This window comes from Scyliorhinus torazame, chromosome 10 (assembly GCF_047496885.1).
Source record: "Scyliorhinus torazame isolate Kashiwa2021f chromosome 10, sScyTor2.1, whole genome shotgun sequence".
NCBI classification, from domain to species: domain Eukaryota; kingdom Metazoa; phylum Chordata; class Chondrichthyes; order Carcharhiniformes; family Scyliorhinidae; genus Scyliorhinus; species Scyliorhinus torazame.
The window spans coordinates 173,215,376-173,225,575 of NC_092716.1; the positions used below are offsets into that span (position 1 = coordinate 173,215,376).

At 45.1% G+C, this 10,200-nt stretch overlaps 1 protein-coding gene across 7 annotated transcripts in view; it reads left to right on the top strand.

Annotated features, from left to right (window-relative positions):
* nap1l4b (nucleosome assembly protein 1-like 4b) overlaps window positions 1-10,200 on the top strand; it is a 186,201-nt gene that overhangs the window by 19,099 nt on the left and 156,902 nt on the right. For all 7 annotated transcript variants that reach the window (XM_072518959.1, XM_072518954.1, XM_072518960.1 and 4 more), the window contains exons 2-3: window positions 1,038-1,071; window positions 3,990-4,057. In XM_072518959.1, the coding sequence (XP_072375060.1) occupies window positions 1,055-1,071; window positions 3,990-4,057 (85 nt within the window). In that variant the 5' untranslated portion in view covers window positions 1,038-1,054. The remainder of the gene's footprint in view (window positions 1-1,037; window positions 1,072-3,989; window positions 4,058-10,200) is intronic.

The following is a 10,200-nucleotide window of genomic DNA, read 5'->3' on the forward strand; positions in this document are numbered from 1 at the left end:
ATGGGGCGAAAGCGGGATTAGGCTATTGAGTCGAATGATCATAATGAATGGCAGAGCCGGCTCAAAGGGCCAAAAGGCCTCCTGCTCATATTTTCTAATGTTTTGCAATGAGGGCACTACTTTTGAAGAGTAGAAATGTAACAAAGATTTAAATAACGCAAGACCGTACAAGCAGCAAATGAATAAATATCCAGTTAATCTGTTCTTGCTGGCATAGGTGAGAACTTTATTAAGGTCTTCAAAGTGGACAATAAATGCTACCCTTGCCAATGAAATTAATATGTGAATTAATTTTTAAAAAGCTAACATTCTGTGTTCCAAGTTACTATTGTACCTATGTTTGGGGGAGGGGGGGTTGTCCTTTGTAACATGCACTCACAATTTATTCCAGAGTAATGGAACATACATCAAGAAGTACCTCCCTGTTCTCGCAGTGCATTTTGTGATTGCAGAAGTCAGTGTGATATTTGCACTCTAAGCTGTTCTGTTAAATTTGTTAACAATGAGAACAAGATTCTAGATTTCAATCTATTTATTCCTAAATGTGGGTTTCCGATTGCACTTGACATCGAAGACACATCTATTGAAACCAGCAAAAATGTTACTTTACTGTAAATATTATACTCTGCATATAGTGAAATAGATTTAACCCTCTTTGCTATTATTGAAGTCTTATAATCCATTGCCATCCATAGTAACTTCGCAGGATGCTGTTCTGATCTTTGTAATGCTTAACTTATTGTTCTTGTCCTTCAGTTTTACTGTTTTAAGGCCAATAATTCTAGCCAATGTCTTATGGCAGCATCACTTTCAAAGATTGGACAACTTGCGATGTGCAGATCTATATTTATAGTTTCCTCATGAGGAAATGCTGAAATTTTCTCGTTGCTTTGGGTTCAATTTTCTGCCCATTTGTGGCCAATTTTCCCCCCTTAAGCACCCAAAGCAGCTGCTTGTTAGTGATTGAAGATGGTACCATTGTAAGTATGTACCTGAGCGTAACACCCTGACCTGTTTTTTCCCTATATGTTTTCTAGGTGGATCAACGTGAAAGATGGCTGATAAGAACAGGTAAGGCAAATTGACGCCATTACCCTTGTCACTTGTATTCCCATAACATAGCGTTTGATTTGGGAAAGATGAACACAGCAGCAGTCAATATTCCCCAATACGAAACAGAACTTGTAGTTGGTTGTGAAATTCATCACCATGCAGATTACAGTACAAAAGAGTTTAGAAGGATTATCCATTCTCTTGTAATTTCCTCCTGTGGGGAACTCTTATTTTCAACCATGAGTATTTGGCAGTTGGAAACCTGGTACTTAACCCAAGGGAACAGGAAAGGAAAAACTGTCCACTATTTCCTCAGGCTAAGATCCTGCTTCTGTATTCTGCCTTGCTGCCATTTTCTGAAGGAAGACAGTAGAACAGCACTGAATTATAGCTCCTCCAAGCACCTGACAACTGGCTACTACTCTAAATAGGGGCTCAAAGTTACACTAAGCAGCAAGTTTGAGGGCGGCATAAGAACTGGGAGGTGCCCTGCAAATTGTACAGTATAATTGCTGGTGCACTCTTAAGGCAATGACGTAGTTGCTGGGGTCTGAGTGATCTCAAAACTATTATTTATTCTGCTTGCTCTTCTTCTCCCCCCACCCCTTGCTTTAACATATTGCTGATTTTTTCATGCAGTGGTAACACATCTAGCATCTTGATTCTACCCTGCAAAGTGCTTGACTAGAGATAGTATTTAGTATTTATGATCTCATCTTTGCCTGGAACTAATTGTATGTTTGTCTTACACTTATAAAGAAATCCTTGCTTACATTTCCATTTATCGTTGAGGAATTAAGTTTTAATTTCACGAACTAGAATGGACCAACAATTGAAATCCTTATAATTTTAGGTAATATGATCATAGTCGAGCAACATTTGCATAACAGTGTGCAATAGAAATCCTTGAGAAAAAGATCTATTTGAGACCGCAATGTTCATTTAGATATATAACTACATGTAAAATATTGTCATTTTATTTATGGTGAAACAAAAAAGGCATCCAGTTTATTGCCAGGAAGGAGATTTGTGTCCATTCATGCATGCACCTACAAATTCAGCTATGATGGAATTGCAGTTAGTTTTATAGGGTTCGTTCAGTCTGAGTCACAGCAGAAATATAGCAAGTATATGTTTATGGGAGATGGATAGCTAGGATGGAGTGACAAGGGATGAAGTCTACCATACAAGAACACGGGGGGAGGCAACAAGAAGGCATCAGTTCATGAAAGTTGACATTAGGGCACAGTGGTGCAGTGGTTAGCATTACTGCCTCACGGCGCCGAGGTCCCAGGTTCGATCCCGGCTCTGGGTTACTGTCCGTGTGGAGTTGCACGTTCTCCTCGTGTTTGCGTGGATTTCGCCCCCACAACCCAAAGATGTGCAGGCTAGGTGGATTGGTCACGCTAAATTGTCCCGTAATTGGAAAAAATGAATTGGGTACTCTAAATGTATTTTTTTAAATGAAATTTGACATTGAGGGAAAAGGCTGCTTTTTAATGTGTACGTGAGAATAGTGTCAGCTAGTCAGGAGACTGAGCTAGGAGACTCTGTCATAGTGCATTCGTTTGGGATAATAAAAGATACAAAGTGTTACAAATGCAGATAGGCACTGTATGAAAGTTATTTTTTAGCATAATCCCCATGTGCAAACAGACATTCATGGCTGTGAATTCTGTGGTACATATGAATGAAGTTAACTGTAGCTATCATGCTGGTCAAGAGCAATTAATGGTGGGGAGCTGCTGTAATGGCGATGTTGCTAATATGCAAGTTCCTCCAAAACCAAGACATTTGTTTTAAGTCACTTGTAGTAAAGGACTCTCCAGGAAGAGGGTGCTGATGGGGCCCCAGGAGGACTCATCTTAAATGAGGAACTACCTTAAATGACTAAATGAAGAGTTGAAAGCAAGCAGACAAGATTTGGTTGCTTTTGTATTGTATTGTGTTTTGCATTGTAATGGGAAGTTCCTGGAGAGTTTTAGCAGTAAATTGCAAGCAAACGATAAAGCTGTAATCAGTCAGAAAGTAAGACAAGCCACGACATCAGAAGTAGTACGGGTGAAGAAAAAGAGTTGGATAAACTTCACTGAGAACTACAGCAAATAGAAAATGAGTTAAAAGTTTTAATCCTAATCTAAATGAGAAGCAGCCCAGCTATATCAAAGCTAAGACGAAAAAAACGAGCACTATGAAAAAGGTGGAAGCAGCTGGGAAATCTATTAGGGCCAATAAGAAACAGTACAACAATCACCAGCAAGTGATGAAAGAACTGGAGTTAAAAGCATGAAGATATGAATAAAAGGTAAAAAGTGTTGAGACAAAACATAGCGCCAAGGACCTGGGTTAAGTTTCGGCTTTGGGTGACTGTGGAGTTTGCACTTTCTCCCTGTGCCTGCGTGGGTATCCCCCGGGTTCTCTGGTTTTTCTCCCACAGTCTAAAGATGTGCTGGTTAGATTGATTGACCATGCTAAATTGCCACTTAATTTCCAGGTTATGGGGATAGGGCAGGGATCGGGGCCGAGGTACAATGCTCTTTCAGAGGGTCGGTGCAGTCTTGATGGGCTGAATGGCCTCCTGCACTGTAAGAGATCTATGGTTCACTGGATGAGTCTAACCTACATCACTGGCCCGTCTGCTTCTTTTAGATGCTGCATTTAAACCATTGTGAAATTTGAAGTTAAGTTTTTTTTTTTTACTCAAGATAGGTTCCCAGTACTTAATGCAAGCTGCTACATGACTTTAATTTTGAAGAGCAGTGTAAACGTGGGTTCTATGTTAGAATGTACTTCATTGACCATTGCTCACCCTCTGTGCAAACTGCTTGTTCATGATAAAAGAAGGCTTGGTTAAATCCCCTTCCTGTTGTATTTGATAGCTCTCCTGCACTAACTGCTGATCTGTAGTCCATCTGACATGCTGTTTTGCCTTTCAGTAAAGGGGATGATGCTTCTGTAGAGCCTTTGGGAACGGACAAACTGCCAACTGAAAGCAAAGGAAAAGGTACAGTTTCTGTCAGTGAGATAGTGCATTTAAGCATTAACTGATGCATTAACTGGGGCCGCTAACCACGTTCATATGTTTTGGTCCTGTCCCAAGCTAGAGGATTACTGGAAGGAGGTTTTTGGGATAACTTCTAAAGTGGTGCACTTGAAACGACCCGGGAGGCCATATTCGGGGTGTCGGACCAGCCAGGGTTGGAATCGGGTGCGGAGGCAGATGTTGTAGCCTTCGCCTCGTTGATCACCCGAAGGTGGATCCTGATGGGTTGGAGAGCAGCCTCTCCACCCTGTTCCCTGGCGTGGCGGGGGGATCTGTTGGAATTCTTGACTCTTGAGAAGGTTAAGTTTGAACTGGGGGGAAGGACAGAGGGGTTCTACAATTCATGGGCATTATTCATTATGCACTTTCAAGAACTGGATAACATCGAACATTAGATGGGGGGGGGCGGGGTGGGAGGGCTGGGGGAAGGGGGGGGGCGATGGGAGTTAATGGGGGCTATGGGAGATTCCTGATTCCTTTTTGTCAGTTTATGTGAACATGTGGGTGAATGTTTTGGGTTTGGTGGGAGGATGGGATCGTTATTATGGGGATTGACATATTTGTTACTGATTACTGTTCATTGGTGGGTGTAAACTGGGGGGAAAAAGGTAGAGAATAAAGAATTTAAAAAAAAAAAAAAAAAAAAATTTTTTAAATAGTTTGGTAACCTGAACTTAATTGTAATTAGTGTAAAAATTATGTATTGTAAATTTTCTTTTATTTCAATTTCCAGTGTTGGCATATGCGCGCAGGTTGCACAAAAGGTGGCTTTTATTGTATTTTGATCCCTTTTGCCCAGTTTCAGAGGATTTTGGGTTCCAATTCAGAAAATTTGTTTGGATAACTGATAGTTGACAGGAATGTCAAAGATTTCAGCAAAAATGGTCAGGGGAAGAAATTCCCGGCTGGTAGCCCGTCAAAGGAATCTGGGGCCGAAAATATGGCAGAGGCGGCTGCACCCATCACATCAGAGATGCTGGCGGGGGTGATGGTTCAGGAATTGGAGAAGTTTGGAAGGCAGATGGATGGCCAATTTTAGCAGCAAGGAAAGGAGATGAGTTGTTTAAAACCACCATCCAGGAGGCATTGGGCCCAACACGAGAGCAGATGGACAAGACAGCCAAAGCTGTGAAGGAGCTTCACCATAAATGAAATGACGATACTTTGCATGTAGTTATGGGGAGACGCTGAAGGGCGTGGAGAAGGTCTTGTCGAGGCAGGAACATAGAACATTACAGCGCAGTACAGGCCCTTCGGCCCTCGATGTTGCGCCGACCTGTGAAACCACTCTAAAGCCCGTCTACACTATTCCCTTATCGTCCATATGTCTATCCAATGACCATTTGAATGCCGTTAGTGTTGGCGAGTCCACTACTGTTGCAGTCAGGGCATTCCACTACGCCCTTACTACTCTCTGAGTAAAGAACCTACCTCTGACATCTGTCCTATATCTATCTCCCCTCAATTTAAAGCTATGTCCCCTTGTGCTAGACATCTTCATCCGAGGAAAAAGGCTCTCACTGTCCACCCTATCCAATGCTCTGATAATCTTGTATGCCTCAATTAAGTCACTTCTTAACCTTCTTCTCTCTAACGAAAACAGCCTCAAGTCCCTCAGCCTTTCCTCATAAGATCTTCCCTCCATACCAGGCAACATTCTGGTAAATCTCCTCTGCACCCTTTCCAATGCTCCCACATCCTTCCTATAATGCGGCGACCAGAATTGCACGAAATACTCCAAATGCGGCCGCACCAGAGTTTTATACAGCCGCAACATGACCTCATGGCTCCGAAACTCTCTCCCTCTACCAATAAAAGCTAACACACCGTACGCCTTCTTAACAACCCTCTCAACCTGGGTGGCAACTTTCAGGGATCTATGTACATGGACACCGAGATATCTCTGCTCATCCACACTGCCAAGAATCTTACCATTAGCCCAGTACTCTGTCTTCCTGTTATTCCTTCCAAAATGAATCACCTCCCACTTTTCTGCATTAAACTCCATTTGCCACCTCTCAGCCCAGCGCTGCAGCTTATCTATGTCCCTCTGTAACTTGTAACATCCTTCCGCACTGTCCACAACTCCACCGACGTTCGTGTCATTGCAAATTTACTCACCCATCCTTCTACGCCCTCCTCCAGGTCATTTATAAAAATGACAAACAGCAGTGGCCCCAAAACAGATCCTTGTGGTACACCACTAGTAACTGGACTCCAGTCTGAACATTTCCCATCAACCACCACTGTTTGTCGTCTTCCAGCTAGCCAATTTCTGATCTAAACTGCTAAATCACCCTGAATCCCATGTCTCCGTATTTTCTGCAGTAGCCTACTGTGGGGAACCTTATCAAACGCTTTACTGAAATCCATATACACCACATCAACTGCTTTACCCTCATCCACCTGTTTGGTCACCTTCTCAAAGAACTCAATAAGGTTTGTGAGGCACGACCTACCCTTCACAAAACCGTGTTGACTATCTCTAATCAAATTATTCCTTTCCAGATGATTATACATCCTATCTCTTATAAACCTTTCCAAGATTTTGCCCACAACAGAAGTAAGGCTCACTGGTCTATAGTTACCGGGGTTGTCTCTACTCCCCTTCTTGAATAAGGGGACAATATTTGCTGTCCTCCAGTCTCCTGGCACTATTCCTGCAGACAAAGATGACTTATAGATCAAAACCAAAGGCTCAGCAATCTCCTCCCTAGCTTCCCAGAGAATCCGAGGATAAATTCCATCCGGCCCAGGGGACTTATCTATTTTCACACTTTCCAGAATTGCTAACACCTCCTCCTTATGAACCTCAAGCCCTTCTAGTCTAGTAGCCTGAATCTCAGTATTCTCTTCGACAACGTTGTCTTTTTCCTGTGTGAATACTGACGAAAAATATTCATTTAGCACCTCTCCTATCTCCTCGGACTCCAAGCACAACTTCCCACTACTGTCCTTGACTGGCCTTACTCTTATCCTAGTCATTTGTTTATTCCTGACATATCTATAGAAAGCTTTAGGGTTATCCTTGATCCTACCTGCCAAAGACTTCTCATGTCCCCTCCTGGCTCTTCTTAGCTCTCTCTTTCCTAGCTAACTTGTAACTCTCGAGCGCCCTAACTGAACCTTCATGTCTCATCTTTACATAAGCCTCCTTCCTCTTGACAAGTGTTTCGACTGCTTTAGTAAACCACGGTTCCCTTGCTCGACCACTTCGTCCCTGCCTGACAGGTACATACTTATCAAGGACACACAGTAGCTGTTCCTTGAACAAGCTCCACATTTCCATTGTGCCCATCCCCTGCAGTTTTCCTCTCCATCCGATGCATCCTAAGTCTTGCCTCATCGCATCATAATTGCCTTTCCCCCAGATATAACTCTTGCCCTGCGGTATATACCTCTCCCTTTCCATCACTAAAGTAAACGCAATCGAATTGTGGTCACTGTCCCCAAAGTGCTCACCTACCTCCAAATCTAACACCTGTCCTGGTTCATTACCCAGTACCAAATCCAATATGGCCTCGCCTCTCGTTGGCCTATCTACATACTGTGTCAGGAAACCCTCCTGCACACACTGGACAAAAACAGACCCATCTAAAGTACTTGAACTGTAGCGTTTGGAAAGTTAAAGTCCCCCATAACAACTACCCTGTTGCTTTCGCTCCTATCCAGAATCATCTTTGCAATCCTTTCCTCTACATCTCTGGAACTTTTCGGAGGCCTATAGAAAACTCCATACAGGGCGACCTCTCCTTTCCTGTTTCTCACCTCAGTAGACGAGTCCTCATCAAACGTCCTTTCTTCCACCGTAATACTGTCCTTGACTAACAAGGTCAGCTCACCTCGTTGGAAGCTGAAATGTTGCTTGTTGCGGAGAGGAAGAAGGGCCTGAACTGGAGAACTGGTCAAGACGCTGAATGCAAGTGGTGGGTTTGCCCTTGGAAGTGGAAGGCCCGCATCCAATCTTAATATTTGCAGAGAGGTTCTCTCAATTAGTGGGGAGGGGATGAAATATTCTCCCCTCCGGAATTGGACAGGGCTCATTGGGCTGTGCGGCAGAACCACGGCCAAATGAGCCTCCACGGGCAGTGATGATCTGTTTTCGGAGGAAGGAGTGGGTCCTGGAGTGGGCCAAGAAGAATCGGCGCATTGATTGGGCTGGGCACATGGTGTGCATCGATCAGGACATTGGCACCGAGCTGGCGAAGTGGAGGGCGGTCTCTAAGGTTAAGGTGGTGCTATATAATAAGAATATAGGATTTGGGGTGATGTATCCAGCGAGAAAGAGTCACAATGGACTTGACACTTTGCTAACACCAAGGGGTAGGCTAGTGGGGTGTAGGGAGAGGGCTGTGACTTGTTGAGCCAGTTTAGTGAGGCTCGATGAATTCGTTGGTGGGGGGGTGGTTGTAGTTGAGGGGGCAGGCAGTCTGCCCGCTAGGGGAGGAGAAAGAGTAGGGAGCTAACAATGACCAGGGGATTTTCTTTGTTTCACTTATTGGGTGGGCAGGTGGCCATCTTAGGTGGGCCTGGGACTGAGGAACTGGTGGTATGACGCATCGCGGTGGTAATGGCTGATTTGGGGGTGAGGGGAGATGAGATGCCCCCGATAAGGGTAGTCACCTGGAATGTATGACGGCATCAGTAAAGAGGGGAAATGGATTTTGCACATTTAAAAGAGTTTGGGAGCCGACGTGTTTTTACAAGAGACCCATTTGCAGGTACGGGGTCAGATTAGGCTCCAGAAAGCTTCAGTGAGCCAGATTTACCACTCGGGCTTTGATAGTAGGGCCCTGGGAGGTTGTGATTTAAATTAATAAGAGGGTCTGGTTCTGGCCCGGCTTGCTGTTTACTCTGCTCCCACCCTCTCGTTTTCGGGCCCCCCTCTGCGGTTCTGCTGCCTGCGTTCTGCCCCGCACCTTTCTCTCTTTTAACCCCCCCCCCCCCAAAACACTTCTTGGAATAAGTTGGTGAATGGCGTCCACGTCGTGTGGAAGTCCTCTTCGACGGATGGTGGGTTTTATCTTCTCCACTTGGAGGAATTCCGACAGGTGGGATAGCCAATCTGCAGCTGTGGGTGGTACTGCCAATCGCCAGCCGAGCAGGATTCTTCGACGGATGATTAGGGAGGCAAAGGCTCCCCATAAACCGTTCTGGTTGGTTTGAGAACCCGAAGACTGCCACTTCTGGGCATGGCACCACCCTCACAACCCTGGGTATTGCCTCAAAAACGTGGGCGGCATGGCAACCACGTGGTTAGCACTGCTGTTTCACAGTTCCATGGATCTGGGTTCAATTCCGGCCTCGGGTGACTGGAGATTGCACTTTCTCCATCTGTCTGCGTTGGTTTCCTCCGGCTGCCCTCGTTTCTTCCCACAGACCAAAGAGCTGCAGGTTAGGTGGATTGATCATGGTAAATTGCTCCAGAGTGTCCAAAAGGTTAGGTGGAGTTACGGAGATGGGGTGGAGCCATGAGCTTAAGTAGGGTGCTCTTTCCAAGGGCCAGTGCAGACTCAATGGGCCAAATGATCCCCTTCTGCACTGTAAGGATTCTATGATGATCTGTGGAGGTTGTCCAGAAACTGATCGATGAACATTGTCTCAAACCTGTCCAGTCGAGGGCAGACACAAAAGCTGTGGGTGTGGTCGGCTAGGCCTCCCTGGTACTGTTCACGTTTGTCCTGCACCTCCGGAAAGAGGTGGAGGCCATTTGGATTCTGGTTAGGTGTGCCCTGTGCACCACCTTTAGTTGCATTAGGCTTAGCCCTGCGCGTGTAGAGGTGGACTTCGCCCTGTTCAGCGCTTCAATGCAGAGTCTGTGTCTCGCTCGCTCTCTCTCTCTCTCTCGCTCGCTCTCTCTCTCTCTGTGTCTCTCTCTCTCTGTGTCTCTCTCTCTCTGTGTCTCTCTCTCTCTGTGTCTCTCTCTCTCTGTTTCTCTCTCTCTCTCTGTCTCTCTCTCTCTCTCTGTCTCTCTCTCTCTGTCTCTCTCTCTCTCTCTGTCTCTCTCTCTCTCTCTGTCTCTCTCTCTCTCTCTGTCTCTCTCTGTCTCTCTCTCTCTCTCTCTGTGTCTCTCTCTCTCTCTGTCTCTCTCTCTCTCTCTCTCT